The sequence below is a fragment of the Oncorhynchus tshawytscha genome, linkage group LG13 (genome assembly GCF_018296145.1).
Source record: "Oncorhynchus tshawytscha isolate Ot180627B linkage group LG13, Otsh_v2.0, whole genome shotgun sequence".
In the NCBI taxonomy this organism is placed as follows: Eukaryota; Metazoa; Chordata; class Actinopteri; order Salmoniformes; family Salmonidae; genus Oncorhynchus; species Oncorhynchus tshawytscha.
The window spans coordinates 47787869-47808572 of NC_056441.1; the positions used below are offsets into that span (position 1 = coordinate 47787869).

The 20704-nt window shown below is 40.5% G+C and overlaps 2 protein-coding genes across 6 annotated transcripts; both read right to left on the bottom strand.

Annotated features, from left to right (window-relative positions):
- Nucleotides 1–89: 89 nt before the first annotated feature.
- LOC121839075 (transport and Golgi organization protein 1 homolog) lies at nucleotides 90–13717 on the bottom strand. Of its 5 annotated transcripts, XM_042295816.1 has the most exons (18): nucleotides 13694–13717; nucleotides 13566–13608; nucleotides 13357–13392; nucleotides 11545–11612; nucleotides 10256–10726; nucleotides 5236–5358; nucleotides 5039–5060; nucleotides 4814–4902; nucleotides 4520–4597; nucleotides 4128–4226; nucleotides 3960–4038; nucleotides 3740–3804; nucleotides 3506–3557; nucleotides 3308–3398; nucleotides 3180–3222; nucleotides 2971–3006; nucleotides 1159–1226; nucleotides 90–344 (listed from the first exon to the last, which is right to left on the bottom strand). In XM_042295816.1, the coding sequence occupies exons 5-18, from the start codon at nucleotides 10292–10294 to the stop codon at nucleotides 191–193; spliced, it is 1038 nt and encodes a 345-aa protein (XP_042151750.1). In that variant the 5' UTR covers nucleotides 10295–10726; nucleotides 11545–11612; nucleotides 13357–13392; nucleotides 13566–13608; nucleotides 13694–13717; the 3' UTR covers nucleotides 90–190. The 5 variants fall into 5 exon arrangements, with proteins under 5 accessions (XP_042151750.1, XP_042151748.1, XP_042151749.1 ...); XM_042295814.1 differs by lacking the exons at nucleotides 10256–10726; nucleotides 11545–11612; nucleotides 13357–13392; nucleotides 13566–13608; nucleotides 13694–13717 and adding an exon at nucleotides 6562–7092; XM_042295815.1 differs by lacking the exons at nucleotides 10256–10726; nucleotides 11545–11612; nucleotides 13357–13392; nucleotides 13566–13608; nucleotides 13694–13717 and adding an exon at nucleotides 6562–7089 and having other exon boundaries at nucleotides 3506–3545.
- Nucleotides 10573–17261, bottom strand: LOC121838954 (transport and Golgi organization protein 1 homolog). Its single transcript, XM_042294928.1, has 13 exons — nucleotides 17152–17261; nucleotides 15620–15742; nucleotides 15423–15444; nucleotides 15198–15286; nucleotides 14904–14981; nucleotides 14512–14610; nucleotides 14344–14422; nucleotides 14124–14188; nucleotides 13890–13929; nucleotides 13718–13782; nucleotides 13357–13392; nucleotides 11545–11612; nucleotides 10573–10726 (listed from the first exon to the last, which is right to left on the bottom strand). Exons 1-13 carry the CDS (start codon nucleotides 17224–17226, stop codon nucleotides 10573–10575), a joined length of 993 nt encoding a protein of 330 aa, XP_042150862.1. The 5' UTR covers nucleotides 17227–17261.
- Nucleotides 17262–20704: the final 3443 nt, after the last annotated feature.

The following is a 20704-nucleotide window of genomic DNA, read 5'->3' on the forward strand; positions in this document are numbered from 1 at the left end:
TTGGATGATATCTAATGAGACCTACCATATAAATGACATAAAACACGTGTCCAATTTAGCTTGGTTGATTTTAAAGAAGACTTCTTGCAGTTGTTTGATGGAATAAGGCATCTGGATTTATTTATTGTACTCTGCTTCACCCCGTGTCCTGAGAATAATTGCACCAAATGTACAATTGTATGCATTGCCTTCATATCTTCATTAGTGCTTTGAAAGCTTTCAGAACTTTGCAGGTTTTCAAGAAGGGTTTGTTGGTCTTGGTTGTTTTCGGGGGCTTGGGGATGGTCTTGATCAGGAACCCAGGTTTTCCTATTTTCAGCTTCTTAGAGGTTAGTTGAAAAATCCTAGAAAGAAATCACAGTTCTTAGAGAGGACTGCCCAAATTGTCCCTAACAGGGTAGATCTTGACTAATGCCACGTTCACGTGCTATAATAGTTATCGAAAATTCCAAATTCAAACTAGGAAGTTTCCCTTGAACGACCCTCCAAATCGGAATTACAAGTGGGAAACTGAGAAAAGCTGTTGCCGAGTTGTGACGTTTCACCACTGACCTTTTACCGTTTCAACCAAAAGATGACAGCAAATACGTTTTTGACAACTACAACCCTGTTAAAATTGATAGTTTGGCCATATTGTCAATGTTAAGGATGCTAGCTAACGTAATTATGAGCAACGTCAGCTAGTTTATCAAGCTAGCTAAAATCGTATTGGTTGGATAATTATTCCAACCAAAAAGCACATGAATGAAACAGTCGTATTTCCTAGAAAGTAGGAAGTTCCGACGAGCACGTGAGCGTGGCATAAGCACTCAACTGACCACAATGAGGGGTTGTGGTTGTAGCTTTTAGTGTCATAGAATGTAAATGATGTTTTAGGGTTAAGGATGGAATGAAATTCCCTTCTATAGGATACAATTCAGATGTACACTCATCAATGTTTTTTTTATTTCGTTTTTTAAAGGAGACACTCCTGCTGTAGTAGGAAGTAGAGGCTAGGGAGAGAGGTAGGTGGATGAAGACAGAGAGGAAGAACACGGACAGACGCCGAGTAGTGACTAGAACCCGACGAAACCGTGGCATGGTCCAGTCGAGTTTTAGCACTCGACATGCCTCCGACAGTAATATATTTCAATAGAATTCATTGACTGTTGGACTCACCTCTGGCGGAGTAGCGCTGCCTCATTCTTCTCCATGGCCAGAGCATGCTCGGCAGCAGAGGCTCTCCGCTAAAGACAATAAACGAATTACAGTACTACTTGAAAGTATGTGATCCTCTTGTGCAATTACAGATATATTGTAGTTTTTACATTAAAATCTTAATTGAATCAGAATCAGTCTTTTTTATCTGACATAACAGGTTAATATTTACCAATACCATATGTTGTTGAAGAAGAAATCATACGTGTAGTAGAATGTTTTGTTTTTAAAGGAATTATTGCAGGTGCAAAAATAATTAAACCCCAAGTTGCATTGGTTAAATCAGTAAGTATGTCGAATAAGGTGGGTACATACTTGGGTACCAAATGAACCAATAAAGGAAAGATCGTTAGGACAGAGTTTGGGCTGGACTATGATAATAGAGATAAGAAACCTGGTCAGTTTGGTGTTACCCATCCAGGTGAATGCAAAGCACACCATGCCAAGAGGAAAGGAGATCTCAGAGGACATCAGGACGAGGGTAGTGAGAGCACATCAGTCTGGGAGAAGGCTATAAAATCCTCTTTAAAAGATTTGAGCTCAGTCCTCTGTGAGGCATTTACAAATGGAGAGCATATAACATGACAGCAAGTCGGCCTAGAAGTGGACGCCCTTCCAAAATATCCCCAAGAGCCACAAGAACAATAATAAATCAGGTAAAAGCAAACCCAAACATAACTTCTAAAGATTTGCAGACCACCCTTGCTGCATCTCCGGTAACTGTGTAAGCTTCAATAATAAGAACACTGAATCCAAATGCCATTCATGGGGGTTGCTAGGAAGAAGCCTCCGCTGTCAAAAAAAATAACCAAACTGCCCGTCTTAAATTTGCCAGAGACCACCTGTACAAACCTGAGTGTTTCTGGAAGTCCATTCTCTGGATCAATTCATCAAAAAATTTACCTTTTTGGTCACAATCATCACCGCTATGTTTGGCAAAAACCCAACACTGCCCACCACCTAAATAACCTTATCCCAACAGTCAAGCATGGTGCTGGGAATGTCAAGATCTGGGGCTGCTTTTCCTCCTCTGGATCCGGATGACTCCACATCATTAAGAGAACCATGGATTCTGAGGTATACCAGGAGATTCTTGAACAGAACGCCAGGTCATCAGTCAAGGAGCTGAAGCTGGGTCGAAAATGTGGCTTCCAACAAGACAATGACCCAAAGTACTCAAGCAAATCTACTAAAGAATGGCTCACGAGAAAGAAGATTTGTGTTTTGGATTGGCCAAGTCAAAGTCCTGACTTAAATCCAATCGAGATGCTGTGGCAGGACCTGAAGCAGGAAGTTCATGCCAGACACCCCTCACTCAAATTGGCTGAGTTCTGTAAGGGGGAGTGGGCAAAACTCCCTCAAAACAGATGTCAGAAACTGATTACTGCATATAGGAGACATTTACTCCAAGTTATCGCTGCTAATGGAGGTGCCACAAGCGATTGACTGAAGGAGTTCATGTATTTTGCACACATCAAATCTGAGTTTCTGTTAAACAAACCTCTTTTGTCAAATAAACAATGAAAATATATCATAATTGTGTTGGTTTCTGTCACTTACTTGGAATGTTTTTATTACGAATTGGGGTTTAGATAAGGATTTCATATGTATATTTTATAGCAAAATAATGACCAGCCCTGTAGGGTTTACATACATTCAAGCAACACTGTATATCTTAGTGTACAGCAAGACACAGAGTAACTAGCAAAACGTAGCTTATAACACCTTAGTGCAACTACAGTAGCTAACTTTGAAAGTGAATGTTCTACTTACAGATATGGTCTGGATTTTCTCTTGTAGCGTGGCAATCTGAAGAGAGAACAAAAATTGCATTAGAAATGTGTACAAAGACATCCTATCACATGTGACCCAATACGAGTGTTGATACTGGGGCTTATGGTTTGGTTTAAGTACTTCGTAGTTTAGCTTACTATTGAGCGGTTATGGATCAGTATTTGGCAGGCTGTCTTAGGCTTACTTACATGTTGCTTTTCCTCATGTTTGCCTTGAATCAGGGCTTTGGTCCTGTGAAAAGACAAACACCAATGTACATGTCATGTGAATGAGAACAAATCCTAATATGATCAAACTAATTTCAAAATCCACTTACAGCTCGTTTAGAGTCTGTCTATACATCTTCTCAGTGCTGTGGAGTTTTTGATGTAGAGCGGCATTCTTCTCTTCAAGCTGACAATTTTTGTCTGTTGCAAAGTAAACAGATATACATGTAAAGTAAAGAACATATCAATACAGAATAAAGTGATTCTGGTTGGTGGGACATATGTTGTGTGTTTGTAACATAGCCTACCCTGAAGACCCCTGTTCACCTCCTCCACTGTGGTGTTGATCTGTAGAAGATTCTGCATTTTTAAGTGCTAGAGCCAGCAAACAACTGATCCATTGTAAAATATTATAGTATTTACAGTTTTGGGGTAAACTGAAAAGAGGGTCCTTTCTGTAATCACATCCATTCTTTTCATCTACTTATTTCAGCAACTTAACCAAATGTCTCCTAGCTTACACAGACTATACAGTAACTTACTAAGCTTGCATCCTTCATCACAGTGACCTCGATCTCAATGTTTTCCTCACTCTTGATCTCTGTAACTAAGGTGATTATTTGATCAACAAATGAATGCACATTTAGTTGTAGATAACCCTGCATGGTTCTACCCTCGAACAATCCTGACAAGTAAGCTTAGTAGGTCGATAAACAGTTTGCAAACTTTTTACACGCTGGTCAAACCGTGTGATTTACTCACCGGTAGATTGGGTGTTGGTGGCACTAGGGATCCTGGCATCCCCACCGTGATGCTCTTTAAGTGGTTCCATCGGTCCCCACTGTTGGGAGCCATAACATAAACCCCATTAAGATAGCTCTTTATCATCATACCAAACCAGTGAGTTTGATTGAGCAGTAATGGACTTACAACAGCTTTCAGTTTCTGTATGCGTTCAACACGCTCCTGGAGCTGGAGATGAAATGCCTCCATTTCTCCAGCTCTGATGTCCCATTGTTTCTTCATATCCTTGGGATAAAAGAGATGGGCTCAATGTTAACTGTGTGATAAACGTCTGACCATGACAATTAAACAAATTGATAAATGGACTATACTTTGACCGTGAGTTAATAGTTCAAATACATTTTCACCGGTAGACAGGTAGTTATTTGACTTTGCACCTATACAACTCCATACATTTCCAGAAACTAAACATTAGTCAATGTCAGTCCATTAGACCTGATGACACATTGGTCATACACTGTAGAGGGCAGGGAAACTAGTTAAAGGGGTTGAGGAATAATAGTTCTCTGACTGCTTACCTCCAGCTCCTGACTATCCTCTTGAGAGGACTGCAGGCATGCCCGCAACCTTTTCACTGGTGCGTCATAGTCCTTCAACTAAAAGCCAACCAGATTTAGAACATAAGTTACAATGATCATGGAAAAGTATATGTTACTGCAGGTATGCCCCGACCTTTGCATTCTTTTCATCTACTTAGTCATAGTCCTTCTACTAAAACCAACCAGATTTAGAACATAAGTTACAATAATCATGGAAAAGTATGTTAATCAAGTCCAGAATGTCCCAGGTCTGACTTAGCTTCTGAAACGTACCAGTATCTCCATTTCAGACAATTGAATCATTATGTCACATTTGTTTTTCGATAGCTGGGCGAGTTTCACGTTTAGCTGTGTCTCAGTCACTGGTGATACAGATGGGAATATGAATTTAGTCTTGGTTCAGGCATGACTAAGGAGCTACATCTACTGTATAAAATGTAAGTACAAAAGCTTTCTTCTCCTCATCTGAGCTACTTAATGAAAGGTAGGAAAACTCACATAGACGTATCCTGCTTTTGATCTATGAGAAACAGAGACAAGGCAATGAGAACAACGTTTAAACATGGACTACATCATACATCATTAGAAGATCAATCAAACTGCAAAATGAGCCTTTCCCTCAATTCATTTCATTTCCATGGGAAATTGAAGTGTATGAAAATTGTGGTAACATGGTAATAATACAAAAAGTTTACCGCAAGGACGGTCCTCCATAGTAATATCACACCAAAAACAACCAGGGCAGCAGGGAGAGTGAGCTCCCATCCCACTCCAGGATGGGTTGCTCCAAACCATTCCTCTTCTAGAGAGAAGAGAAACTGGACAAACAAACAAACAAATGTCACATTACCATTTATTATGGAATTCACATCAGATTGAATGGACTGTCAGTGAGGTAGAAAGGTAGATTACCAAAAAGGATCTCTGTGGGTACTATTTACCAGTGGTGTAAAGTACCTTAATAAAGTACAAATCCCCCAAAAACTACTCAAGTAGTACTTTTACTTTTAGCTGCACCAACATGTCAGAGGAAACACTGTTCAACTCAACAGAGGTCTGCCTGCAGGCTAGATAGCGAGATGTGCCAAGTAAAGCCTCCCCAAAACCCTGCACTAACCTGCTGGGCATATTGTGAACCGCCCTATGGGACTCCCGGTCACAGCCGGTAATGACACAGCCTGGAATCGAACCCCAGGCTGTAGTGATGCTTAGATTGCTGCGCCTATGGGGAGGCCCTAAATAATGTACTTTTCATTTCAAACATCTTCCCTGACACCCAAAAGTACTTGTTGCATTTTGAATGCTTAGCAGGACAGGAAAATTGTCCAAATTGTCCCTTATCAAGAGAACAGCTCTGGACGCCTCTGCTCACAAAACACACACACTTTGTTTGTAAAAGGAGTGGACTAGTAAATTAAAACAACAAGAACACTTCTGGTTTTGTTAATACATGGAATTTGAAATTATTTATAGGCTACATTTACTTTTGATACTTCGATTGACGACCCTGGGCCGCGGAAATCGACGCTGCCGCTCGAACATGCTTTTGCGGAGTCGATAGCGCGCCGGACCGCGGGCTCGAAGGTAGGTTCGCGCTCCATGGTTTCATTACACTGGTGTCAGAAGTGCTCTTGCATACACGACCTGCTGGCCGGTGAGCGCGTTTTCATTAGCGCAGTATATTTAAAACTAGTGTAACGAACCTTTAGACTTTTATTTAAGTAGTATTTCATTACAGTATATTTTAAACTGGACTTTTATTTAAGTAGTATTTGACTTTCACTTTTACTTGATTTTCTATTAAGGTATCTTACTTTTATGTAGGACAATTGGGTACTTTTTCCACCACTGCTATTTAACTACTCTTTCAACTAAAGCCATTTCATATTTGCATTTTAAGCTCCATAGACTACACCAGCCACAAGCCCTTCACACTTCTACCATTATTAGCCTACTTCAATACAAGCAGGCACACATTATGTTCAGGAAATGTCCTTGTCTAGTTTTGTACTCAGGCCTACATCCTTTAGTCCTCCAAGAAAAAGCGCGAAGAAAATGGTAAATTGGCCAATCACTCCTTGTTCGGGCATCGTCATGGCGGGCCAAGGAGCACCAAACTCCGGTACACCTACTTCTTGATACACATCCATATCGATGACTGAACCAAAATACACAAGACTCTATTTTTTAAATGCATGCTTTGTGACGTCATAATAGAGACATTATCAAGCCGCACCCCTTAGTTACTGTTGCGAGGTCCGACATGGTTTTTTTCTTCCAGCAAAGCGCATATCCGCATTGAAATGGATGGAAGGCCTACGGGTCAAAATGATCTCAAACTGTGTTGACACAGATTATAAAATTAAACCCATCGTCAAGGAATGTTAGGCTCTTGATTGACAAGCTGACGCACCAACTATTGTGTCATAGGCCTAAATTATCACAATTCTTTAGCCAGCAGCTGAAGGTTCTGATTACAAAAATAACAAATAAAGGCAGAGCTTAGGGCCTAAAACACTTTATTATTTAGTCATATTCAAAACCATAAGAGGATCATAACACTAGCCTAATTTTTTTTTTTTAAACATAAGGGAATAGGCCTACAGAATATAAAGTAGCCTAAGATATTTTGGTTTAGCTCTTCAACAGTTGATTTTAGACAGTAGCCTAATCCCACATCCCTAATTTAATTTAGTTAGTAAATTTTAGTTTGGAAACACTCAAGTCATTAAAAAAATACAAATATTTATTTTTTAAGAAATTGCCATCTCCTATACACAACCCTCCCATGCAAATGATTAACAGGTAGGCCTAAATATGTTTATTCTTAACTGCATACAAAATTATTTCCAACAACCAACTCAGTAACATAAGCCTACAAGTGCTCAACAAATGCTCAACATAAAATCTTGAGTGTTATGAGCAATTAGATAGGAATCAAATGTTTAGGTCTAACAATATGTTAGGGACCAGACACCAGAACATCTGTATTTAAACGTGCCCTCTTTAACAGGCAATTAACTTCAGTTTTTATGTTAAACCCAATGGATGCCTTTATGGATTTAAGTCAAACACTTACAGTGCCTTGCGAAAGTATTCGGCCCCCTTGAACTTTGCGACCTTTTGCCACATTTCAGGCTTCAAACATAAAGATATAAAACTGTATTTTTTGTGAAGAATCAACAACAAGTGGGACACAATCATGAAGTGGAACGACATTTATTGGATATTTCAAACTTTTTTAACAAATCAAAAACTGAAAAATTGGGCGTGCAAAATTATTCAGCCCCTTTACTTTCAGTGCAGCAAACTCTCTCCAGAAGTTCAGTGAGGATCTCTGAATGATCCAATGTAGACCTAAATGACTAATGATGATAAATACAATCCACCTGTGTGTAATCAAGTCTCCGTATAAATGCACCTGCACTGTGATAGTCTCAGAGGTCCGTTAAAAGTGCAGAGAGCATCATGAAGAACAAGGAACACACCAGGCAGGTCCGAGATACTGTTGTGAAGAAGTTTAAAGCCGGATTTGGATACAAAAAGATTTCCCAAGCTTTAAACATCCCAAGGAGCACTGTGCAAGCGATAATATTGAAATGGAAGGAGTATCAGACCAGTGCAAATCTACCAAGACCTGGCCGTCCCTCTAAACTTTCAGCTCATACAAGGAGAAGACTGATCAGAGATGCAGCCAAGAGGCCCATGATCACTCTGGATGAACTGCAGAGATCTACAGCTGAGGTGGGAGACTCTGTCCATAGGACAACAATCAGTCGTATATTGCACAAATCTGGCCTTTATGGAAGAGTGGCAAGAAGAAAGCCATTTCTTAAAGATATCCATAAAAAGTGTTGTTTAAAGTTTGCCACAAGCCACCTGGGAGACACACCAAACATGTGGAAGAAGGTGCTCTGGTCAGATGAAACCAAAATTGAACTTTTTGGCAACAATGCAAAACGTTATGTTTGGCGTAAAAGCAACACAGCTCATAACCCTGAACACACCATCCCCACTGTCAAACATGGTGGTGGCAGCATCATGGTTTGGGCCTGCTTTTCTTCAGCAGGGACAGGGAAGATGGTTAAAATTGATGGGAAGATGGATGGAGCCAAATACAGGACCATTCTGGAAGAAAACCTGATGGAGTCTGCAAAAGACCTGAGACTGGGACGGAGATTTGTCTTCCAACAAGACAATGATCCAAAACATAAAGCAAAATCTACAAAGGAATGGTTCAAAAATAAACATATCCAGGTGTTAGAATGGCCAAGTCAAAGTCCAGACCTGAATCCAATCGAGAATCTGTGGAAAGAACTGAAAACTGCTGTTCACAAATGCTCTCCATCCAACCTCACTGAGCTCGAGCTGTTTTGCAAGGAGGAATGGGAAAAAATGTTAGTCTCTCGATGTGCAAAACTGATAGAGACATATCCCAAGCGACTTACAGCTGTAATCGCAGCAAAAGGTGGCGCTACAAAGTATTAACTTAAGGGGGCTGAATAATATTGCACGCCCAATTTTTCAGTTTGTGATTTGTTAAAAAGTTTGAAATATCCAATAAATGTCGTTCCACTTCATGATTGTGTCCCACTTGTTGTTGATTCTTCACAAAAAAATACAGTTTTATATCTTTATGTTTGAAGCCTGAAATGTGGCAAAAGGTCGCAAAGTTCAAGGGGGCCGAATACTTTTGCAAGGCACTGTATTATACTGAGTGACGAAGCAGACACAGTGAGTCTCCGTCTGTCACGTCCTGACCTTAGTTCCTTTTTTTTATGTCTCTGTTTTAGTATGGTCAGGGCGTGAGTTGGAGTGGGCATTCTAGGTTTTTGTTCTAGGTTTTGTATTTCTATGTTTGGCCTGGTATGGTTCCCAATCAGAGGCAGCTGTCGATCGTTGTCTCTGATTGAGAACCATACTTAGTGGGAAAACAGGCTACCTATGTTTTGTGGGTAGTTGTTTTCTGTTTTTGTGTCTGCACCAGACAGAACTGTTTCGGTTTCGTTCATTCTCTTTGTTGTTTTATTATTCAGTGTTCAGTTCAAAATAAAAAGATGAACACTTACCACGCTGCACCTTGGTCCTCACCTTCTTCCACCAACGACAGCCGTTACACCGTCGTTACTAAAGCACATTGTTGAATTTCACTTATATTGTTGGCTCTCCTCCTTATTTCCCTATAGGATATATATTTAGTAATTTGTTTCCCCAAAGTAGGCTTATACATCTTGTTTTAATAAAAAAAATTGGCCATTATCATGAGTATTTACCCTGCGCAAATCTAATGTGTTGGGGAAATGTTCTTCTCGTTCTTCTCGTACTTGAGTGAAACATTTAAATACGTTAATTTACCCGTATATAATCCTCCAAGATAAGTTTACACCCGCAACTCTAACGAGAAAGAGCATTTGTTCTGATTTTCATAAATTAGTATAGGCCTACATTTCCCATAAATTAGTGTAGGCTAATTCGCGCGTCTCGCTGAATGGACATCTATTCGTCCACTCTTGTTCTACTCGTGCTTCTGCGCAAAGCATTCAAGTGAACCATCTACGGCTTTTAAAATGTCCAGATGTTTTGGTTTCTTGGACAGCTCAGGTCCCTAAAGAGAATCTGGGTATCAAAGTGAGGACAAATCGACCTTCACGTGGGGGTTTCCCGTCGCCAAAATAGCCCTGGAGACCTATTAAATAGACTTCATCATAGGCCTACCATTTGGCTTTGGTAATTGATGGGATATGTGGCTTCCATGGAGGTCTTGGCAGGTAAGCCCCATGGAGTTGTATCTTACCTAATGGAAACAGAGCAGAAATCTGCATACAAAGGCATTTTTAAAGAGTTGGATGATATCTAATGAGACCTACCATATAAATGACATAAAACACGTGTCCAATTTAGCTTGGTTGATTTTAAAGAAGACTTCTTGCAGTTGTTTGATGGAATAAGGCATCTGGATTTATTTATTGTACTCTGCTTCACCCCGTGTCCTGAGAATAATTGCACCAAATGTACAATTGTATGCATTGCCTTCATATCTTCATTAGTGCTTTGAAAGCTTTCAGAACTTTGCAGGTTTTCAAGAAGGGTTTGTTGGTCTTGGTTGTTTTCGGGGGCTTGGGGATGGTCTTGATCAGGAACCCAGGTTTTCCTATTTTCAGCTTCTTAGAGGTTAGTTGAAAAATCCTAGAAAGAAATCACAGTTCTTAGAGAGGACTGCCCAAATTGTCCCTAACAGGGTAGATCTTGACTAATGCCACGTTCACGTGCTATAATAGTTATCGAAAATTCCAAATTCAAACTAGGAAGTTTCCCTTGAACGACCCTCCAAATCAGAATTACAAGTGGGAAACTGAGAAAAGCTGTTGCCGAGTTGTGACGTTTCACCACTGACCTTTTACCGTTTCAACCAAAAGATGACAGCAAATACGTTTTTGACAACTACAACCCTGTTAAAATTGATAGTTTGGCCATATTGTCAATGTTAAGGATGCTAGCTAACGTAATTATGAGCAACGTCAGCTAGTTTATCAAGCTAGCTAAAATCGTATTGGTTGGATAATTATTCCAACCAAAAAGCACATGAATGAAACAGTCGTATTTCCTAGAAAGTAGGAAGTTCCGACGAGCACGTGAGCGTGGCATAAGCACTCAACTGACCACAATGAGGGGTTGTGGTTGTAGCTTTTAGTGTCATAGAATGTAAATGATGTTTTAGGGTTAAGGATGGAATGAAATTCCCTTCTATAGTTTACAATTCAGATGTCCACTCATCAATAATGTTTTTTTTTATTTCGTTTTTTAAAGGAGACACTCCTGCTGTAGTAGGAAGTAGAGGCTAGGGAGAGAGGTCGGTGGATGAAGACAGAGAGGAAGAACACGGACAGACGCCGAGTAGTGACTAGAACCCGACGAAACCGTGGCATGGTCCAGTCGAGTTTTAGCACTCGACATGCCTCCGACAGTAATATATTTCAATAGAATTCATTGACTGTTGGACTCACCTCTGGCGGAGTAGCGCTGCCTCATTCTTCTCCATGGCCAGAGCATGCTCAGCAGCAGAGGCTCTCCGCTAAAGACAATAAACAAATTACAGTACTACTTGAAAGTATGTGATCCCCTTGTGCAATTACAGATATATTGTAGTTTTTACATTAAAATCTTAATTGAATCAGAATCAATCTTTTTTATCTGACATAACAGGTTAATATTTACCAATACCATATGTTGTTGCAGAAGAAATCATGCGTGTAGTAGAATGTTTTGTTTTTAAAGGAATTATTGCAGGTGCAAAAATAATTAAACCCCAAGTTGCATTGGTTAAATCAGTAAGTATGTCGAATAAGGTGGGTACATACTTGGGTACCAAATGAACCAATAAAGGAAAGATCGTTAGGACAGAGTTTGGGCTGGACTATGATAATAGAGATAAGAAACCTGGTCAGTTTGGTGTTACCCATCCAGGTGAATGCAAAGCACACCATGCCAACAGGAAAGGAGATCTCAGAGGACATCAGGACGAGGGTAGTGAGAGCACATCAGTCTGGGAGAAGGCTATAAAATCCTCTTTAAAAGATTTGAGCTCAGTCCTCTGTGAGGCATTTACAAATGGAGAGCATATAACATGACAGCAAGTCGGCCTAGAAGTGGACGCCCTTCCAAAATATCCCCAAGAGCCACAAGAACAATAATAAATCAGGTAAAAGCAAACCCAAACATAACTTCTAAAGATTTGCAGACCACCCTTGCTGCATCTCCGGTAACTGTGCAAGCTTCAATAATAAGAACACTGAATCCAACTGCCATTCATGGGGGGGGGTTGCTAGGAAGAAGCCTCCGCTGTCAAAAAAATAACCAAACTGCCCGTCTTAAATTTGCCAGAGACCACCTGTACAAACCTGAGTGTTTCTGGAAGTCCATTCTCTGGATCAATTCATCAAAAAATTTACCTTTTTGGTCACAATCATCACCGCTATGTTTGGCAAAAACCCAACACTGCCCACCACCTAAATAACCTTATCCCAACAGTCAAGCATGGTGCTGGGAATGTCAAGATCTGGGGCTGCTTTTCCTCCTCTGGATCCGGATGACTCCACATCATTAAGAGAACCATGGATTCTGAGGTATACCAGGAGATTCTTGAACAGAACGCCAGGTCATCAGTCAAGGAGCTGAAGCTGGGTCGAAAATGTGGCTTCCAACAAGACAATGACCCAAAGTACTCAAGCAAATCTACTAAAGAATGGCTCACGAGAAAGAAGATTTGTGTTTTGGATTGGCCAAGTCAAAGTCCTGACTTAAATCCAATCGAGATGCTGTGGCAGGACCTGAAGCAGGAAGTTCATGCCAGACACCCCTCACTCAAATTGGCTGAGTTCTGTAAGGGGAGTGGGCAAAATCCCTCAAAACAGATGTCAGAAACTGATTACTGCATATAGGAGACATTTACTCCAAGTTATCGCTGCTAATGGAGGTGCCACAAGCGATTGACTGAAGGAGTTCATGTATTTTGCACACATCAAATCTGAGTTTCTGTTAAACAAACCTCTTTTGTCAAATAAACAATGAAAATATATCATAATTGTGTTGGTTTCTGTCACTTACTTGGAATGTTTTTATTACAAATTGGGGTTTAGATAAGGATTTCATATGTATATTTTATAGCAAAATAATGACCAGCCCTGTAGGGTTTACATACATTCAAGCAACACTGTATATCTTAGTGTACAGCAAGACACAGAGTAACTAGCAAAACGTAGCTTATAACACCTTAGTGCAACTACAGTAGCTAACTTGAAAGTGAATGTTCTACTTACAGATATGGTCTGGATTTTCTCTTGTAGCGTGGCAATCTGAAGAGAAAACAAAAATTGCATTAGAAATGTGTACAAAGACATCCTATCACATGTGACCCAATACGAGTGTTGATACTGGGGCTTATGGTTTAGTTTAAGTACTTCGTAGTTTAGCTTACTATTGAGCGGTTATGGATCAGTATTTGGCAGGCTGTCTTAGGCTTACTTACATGTTGCTTTTCCTCATGTTTGCCTTGAATCAGGGCTTTGGTCCTGTGAAAAGACCAACACCAATGTACATGTCATGTGAATGAGAACCAATCCTAATATGATCAAACTAATATCAAAATCCACTTACAGCTCGTTTAGAGTCTGTCTATACCTTCTCAGTGCTGTGGAGTTTTTGATGTAGAGCGGCATTCTTCTCTTCAAGCTGACAATTTTTGTCTGTTGCAAAGTAAACAGATATACATGTAAAGTAAAGAACATATCAATACAGAATAAAGTGATTCTGGTTGGTGGGACATATGTTGTGTGTTTGTAACATAGCCTACCCTGAAGACCCCTGTTCACCTCCTCCACTGTGGTGTTGATCTGTAGAAGATTCTGCATTTTTAAGTGCTAGAGCCAGCAAACAACTGATCCATTGTAAAATATTATAGTATTTACAGTTTTGGGGTAAACTGAAAAGAGGGTCCTTTCTGTAATCACATCCATTCTTTTCATCTACTTATTTCAGCAACTTAACCAAATGTCTCCTAGCTTACACAGACTATACAGTAACTTACTAAGCTTGCATCCTTCATCACAGTGACCTCGATCTCAATGTTTTCCTCACTCTTGATCTCTGTAACTAAGGTGATTATTTGATCAACAAATGAATGCACATTTAGTTGTAGATAACCCTGCATGGTTCTACCCTCGAACAATCCTGACAAGTAAGCTTAGTAGGTCGATAAACAGTTTGCAAACTTTTTACACGCTGGTCAAACCGTGTGATTTACTCACCGGTAGATTGGGTGTTGGTGGCACTAGGGATCCTGGCATCCCCACCGTGATGCTCTTTAAGTGGTTCCATCGGTCCCCACTGTTGGGAGCCATAACATAAACCCCATTAAGATAGCTCTTTATCATCATACCAAACCAGTGAGTTTGATTGAGCAGTAATGGACTTACAACAGCTTTCAGTTTCTGTATGCGTTCAACACGCTCCTGGAGCTGGAGATGAAATGCCTCCATTTCTCCAGCTCTGATGTCCCATTGTTTCTTCATATCCTTGGGATAAAAGAGATGGGCTCAATGTTAACTGTGTGATAAACGTCTGACCATGACAATTAAACAAATTGATAAATGGACTATACTTTGACCGTGAGTTAATAGTTCAAATACATTTTCACCGGTAGACAGGTAGTTATTTGACTTTGCACCTATACAACTCCATACATTTCCAGAAACTAAACATTAGTCAATGTCAGTCCATTAGACCTGATGACACATTGGTCATACACTGTAGAGGGCAGGGAAACTAGTTAAAGGGGTTGAGGAATAATAGTTCTCTGACTGCTTACCTCCAGCTCCTGACTATCCTCTTGAGAGGACTGCAGGCATGCCCGCAACCTTTTCACTGGTGCGTCATAGTCCTTCAACTAAAAGCCAACCAGATTTAGAACATAAGTTACAATGATCATGGAAAAGTATATGTTACTGCAGGTATGCCCCGACCTTTGCATTCTTTTCATCTACTTAGTCATAGTCCTTCTACTAAAACCAACCAGATTTAGAACATAAGTTACAATAATCATGGAAAAGTATGTTAATCAAGTCCAGAATGTCCCAGGTCTGACTTAGCTTCTGAAACGTACCAGTATCTCCATTTCAGACAATTGAATCATTATGTCACATTTGTTTTTCGATAGCTGGGCGAGTTTCACGTTTAGCTGTGTCTCAGTCACTGGCGATACAGATGGGAATATGAAATTAGTCTTGGTTCAGGCATGACTAAGGAGCTACATCTACTGTATAAAATGTAAGTACAAAAGCTTTCTTCTCCTCATCTGAGCTACTTAATGAAAGGTAGGAAAACTCACATAGACGTATCCTGCTTTTGATCTATGAGAAACAGAGACAAGGCAATGAGAACAACGTTTAAACATGGACTACATCATACATCATTAGAAGATCAATCAAACTGCAAAATGAGCCTTTCCCTCAATTCCTTTCATTTCCATGGGAAATTGAAGTGTATGAAAATTGTTGTAACATGGTAATAATACAAAAAGTTTACCGCAAGGACGGTCCTCCATAGTAATATCACACCAAAAACAACCAGGGCAGCAGGGAGAGTGAGCTCCCATCCCACTCCAGGATGGGTTGCTCCAAACCATTCCTCTTCTAGAGAGAAGAGAAACTGGACAAACAAACAAACAAATGCCACATTACCATGTATTATGGAATTCACATCAGATTGAATGGACTGTCAGTGAGGTAGAAAGGTAGATTACCAAAAAGGATCTCTGTGGGTACTATTTACCAGTGGTGTAAAGTACCTTAATAAAGTACAAATCCCCCCAAAAACTACTCAAGTAGTACTTTTACTTTTTAGCTGCACCAACATGTCAGAGGATACACTGTTCAACTGACAACAGAGGTCTGCCTGCAGGCTAGATAGCAAGATGTGCCAAGTAAAGCCTCCCCAAAACCCTGCACTAACCTGCTGGGCATATTGTGAACCGCCCTATGGGACTCCCGGTCACAGCCGGTAATGACACAGCCTGGAATCGAACCCCAGGCTGTAGTGATGCTTAGATTGCTGCGCCTATGGGGAGGCCCTAAATAATGTACTTTTCATTTCAAACATCTTCCCTGACACCCAAAAGTACTTGTTGCATTTTGAATGCTTAGCAGGACAGGAAAATTGTCCAATTCACGCACTTATCAAGAGAACAGCTCTGGTCATCCTTACTGCCTCTGATGGCCCTACTCACAAAACACACACACTTTGTTTGTAAAAGTGTTGGAGTGTGCTCCTGGCTATCCGTAAATTAAAACAACAAGAACATTGTGCCTTCTGGTTTTGTTAATACATGGAATTTGAAATTATTTATAGGCTACATTTACTTTTGATACTTCAGTAGTGTGACGACCCTGGGTTTTCAGCGGAAATCGACGCTGCCGCTCGAACATGCTTTTGCGACACAGTCGATAGCGCGCCGGACCGCGGGCTCGAAGGTCGAGGGTTCGAGACGTGCTCCATGCCTGTTTCATTACACTGGTGTCAGAAGTGATCGGACCTTGCATACACGACAGTGCGTGTGCTTGGCCGGTGAGCGCGTTCCTGTAAGACCTAGAGTCGCAAGCTAGCGCGAGGACGCGCTCTTTGAAAGGAGGGAGTAGTGTAACGAACCTGGGTTTATAAGCGCGGAAATCGATTCTGCCGCTCGAGCATGCTTTTGCGGACAGTCGATAGCGCGCCGGACCTCGGGCTCGAAGACCTGCTCCCTGCCGTTTCATTACAGTATATTTAAAACCAAATACCTTTAGACTTTTATTTAAGTAGTATTTTACTGGGTGACTTTCACTTTTACTTGATTTTCTATTAAGGTATCTTACTTTTATGTAGGACAATTGGGTACTTTTTCCACCACTGCTATTTAACTACTCTTTCAACTAAAGCCATTTCATATTTGCATTTTAAGCTCCATAGACTACACCAGCTACAAGCCCTTCACACTTCTACCATTATTAGCCTACTTCAATACAAGCAGGCACACATTATGTTCAGGAAATGTCCTTGTCTAGTTTTGTACTCAGGCCTACATCCTTTAGTCCTCCAAGAAAAAGCGCGAAGAAAATGGTAAATTGGCCAATCACTCCTTGTTCAGGCATCGTCATGGCGGGCCAAGGAGCACCAAACTCCGGTACACCTACTTCTTGATATCAAGCCGCACCCCTTAGTTACTGTTGCGAGGTCCGACATGGGTTTTTTTCTTCCAGCAAAGCGCATATCCGCATTGAAATGGATGGAAGGCCTACGGGTCAAAATGATATCAAACTGTGTTGACACAGATGATAAAATTAAACCCATCGTCAAGGAATGTTAGGCTCTTGATTGACAAGCTGACGCACCACCTATTGTATCATAGGCATAATTATCATAATTCATAATTATCATACAAAAATAACGAATAAAGGCAGAGCTTAGGGCCTAAAACACTTTATTATTTCGTCATTTACTAATATTCAAAACCATAAGAGAATCACAACACTAGCCTAATTTAAAAAAACATCAGGGAATAGGCCTACAGAATATAAAGTAGCCTATCTAAAATATTTTGGTTTAGCTCTTCAACAGTATATTTTAAACAGTAGCCTAATCCCACATCCCTAATTTAATTTAGTTTAGCTAGTTAGTTTTAGTTTGGAAACACTCAACTCATTTTAAAAAATACAATTATTTATTTTTTAAGAAATTGTCATCTCCTATTCACAACCCTCCCATGCAAATTAATAACCGGTTAGGCCTAAATACGTTTATTCTTAACTGCATACATAATTATTTCCAACAACCAGCTCAGTAACATAGGTCTACAAGTGCTCAACATAAAATCTTGAAGTGGTATGAACACTCAGATATGAATCAAATGTAAAACGTTAGGTCTAACAATCCGTTAGGGAACAGACAACAGAGCATCTGTATTTCAACGTGCCCTATTGAATAGGCAATTAACTTCAGTTTTTATGTTAAACCCAATGGATGCCTTTATGGATTTAAGTCAAACCCTTATTATACTGTGTGACGATGCAGACTCAGTGAGTCTCCGTCGTTACTTAAGCACATAGTTGAATTTCACATATATTATTGGGTCTACTTCTTATTTCCCTATATGATATATATTTAGTCATTCGCTTCCCCAAAGTAGGCTAATACATTTAGTTTTAATTACATTTTTCTGCCATTATCATGAGTATTTACCCTGCGCAAATCTAATGTGTTGGGGAAATGTTGTTCTCGTTCCCTTCGTACTTGAGTGAAACATTTAAATACATTAATTTACCCGTATGCAATCCTTCAAGATAACTTTATGCAAGATAGGTTTACACCAGCAACACCCATGAGAAAGAGGATTTGTTTTTATTTTCATAAATTAGTATAGGCCTACATTTCCCGTTGCTTGTAGGCTAATTCGCGCGTCTCGAGCTCTTTGTCTTTTGTCATTGTCAGGATCAAGTAGGCCGTTATGCGAATGCGCTTTGATATTGAAGTTTAGGCTTACTACAGGAATCAGACCTGTTATTTTACTACATCTAACTGTTTCAGGTTTTGCTTAGCTTAAATTCTACCTTTAATAATTAGTCTATAACAATTGAACTTCCTTTCAAAAACCCTTTTAGATACCTTTAATAAGTATTCCTTCTCATTTTCCATCTTTCGTTCACCTTTTTCGCATCAACGTTAAAGAACAGTGTTGACCACAAGATGGAGACAGAGTAAAGGAAATAGACATATCAAAATGGAAACGGATTCTCCAACACACAGGAAGGTTACTACTACAGGTTGCTGTAACTCATTTCAGTATGTGAAGCCACAGCGACCGGTGTTTACCTATCAGTAATGAATAGACTCGTGTGTCCTTTACAGGTATGCATTTAGCACCATAATGGACAGTGTAACTATACAACTACACTAGAGTGTTTAATTGCATGATTTGTATTAGAGAACACGTTTCAGTAAAATAAAGACAACAGAGAGATATACTGTCCTAAAATTAACCTTTCACGCATATTATCGCACACACACATACGCACACTCACACACACACACACACACGCTCATACACTCTCTCTCTAATACACCAGATGTATTATTGGGAGGAATCACAGGAACATGTGCAGTCTGACAGGCCATCTAGTCTCACCCCAGCGTTGAGGACAGAGCCAGGCCAGCAGCTAGCCGCCAGGGAAGGAGGAGGAAGAGGGAGAGGAGGAGGAGGAGAGGAGGCTGGGGGCCAAGGGAGCCCAGGCAGGATCACATATCTCTGGGCTAATTTCTCACATGGTAGAGGAGCCTTCTATCTCATTTCCTCCTCCAAGCCCAACATCCTCCCAGGAAAATAATTTACAAGGTAACAAAACAGGATTGTGTGTTTGACTGAGAGCAATGTTGTCCTCCCACCCGGTGCGGAGAGAGTGAGAATGAGAAAGAGAGAGGGGAGAGATGGTGTGCAGCACTGCCAGAGAAAGACAAGCTGACGGTGGATTTATACGACCCTAGAGAGAGGGAGATGGGGAGCTAGACAGAGAGGATTATGGAAATAGAGAGGGAGAGACAAAAGTGCTACAGAGAGATTGAGAGGGGGAGAATGAGAAAGACAGAGAGACAGATTGTGTAGTCTATTGTCTCAAACCTGTGGCCTACATGGAGGTAGGAGCATGTCAGAGTTGAGCAGACTGGGTGGAGGGTCTCTCACCTGCACATCCTACCAGTAGACATAGCACCAGTTGTACTAAACATTTGTACCTAGTCATGGAAAATGAGAAATTAAGGTTATGAGAAGGTAAAAGAGAAAGATGGATTTAGATTTTAGATTTCAATGTAGTGTTTTTCATGAGAGAACAAGGTTCAAAGTTGAGAAAGTCAAGCCCCTTCATTTTTCATTCTCTAAAGATCCTGTTGGAGCTCTCTATGGCTACATCCCAAATGGCACCCTATCCCTATATAGTGCACTACTTTTGACCAGGGAGCATAGGACTCCGGTCAAAAGTAGTGCACTGTATAGGAAATAGATAGGGTGCCATTAGAGACAGAACCTACTTCCCCTGGACAGGTATTATCACCAGAATTTTCATCAACAGCGCATGTGACAGGTAGTATCACCTGCATGTTCATCAACAGCACATGTGACAGGTAGTATCACCTACATGTTGTAGTATCAACTGCATGTTCATCAACAACCCATGTGACAGGTAGTATCACCTGCATGTTCATCAACAACCCATGTGACAGGTATTATCACCTGCATGTTCATCAACAACCCACGTGACAGGTATTATCACCTGCATGTTCATCAACAACCCATGTGACAGGTATTATCACCTGCATGTTCATCAACAACCCATGTGACAGGTATTATCACCTGCATGTTCATCAACAACCCATGTGACAGGTATTATCACCTGCATGTTCATCAACAACCCATGTGACAGGTAGTATCACCTGCATGTTCATCAACAACCCATGTGACAGGTATTATCACCTGCATGTTCATCAACAACCCATGTGACAGGTAGTATCATCTACATGTTCATCAACAACCCATGTGACAGGTATTATCACCTGCATGTTCATCAACAACCCATGTGACAGGTATTA

Coding starts and splice junctions, on each gene's coding strand:
- LOC121839075 (XM_042295814.1), bottom strand. CDS start 6,690: ATGGATGTGTATCAAGAAGTAGGTGTACCGGAGTTTGGTGCTCCTTGG. Junction 3,558..3,739: donor TGATGAAGGATGCAAGCTTA/GTAAGTTACTGT, acceptor TTAAAAATGCAG/AATCTTCTACAGATCAACAC. Junction 3,007..3,179: donor AACATGAGGAAAAGCAACAT/GTAAGTAAGCCT, acceptor TTCTCTCTTCAG/ATTGCCACGCTACAAGAGAA.
- LOC121838954 (XM_042294928.1), bottom strand. CDS start 17,226: ATGACGATGCCTGAACAAGGAGTGATTGGCCAATTTACCATTTTCTTC. Junction 15,743..17,151: donor TTCTTGGAGGACTAAAGGAT/GTAGGCCTGAGT, acceptor TTGTTTGTCCAG/TTTCTCTTCTCTCTAGAAGA. Junction 15,287..15,422: donor CAAAAGCAGGATACGTCTAT/GTGAGTTTTCCT, acceptor CTGTATCGCCAG/TGACTGAGACACAGCTAAAC.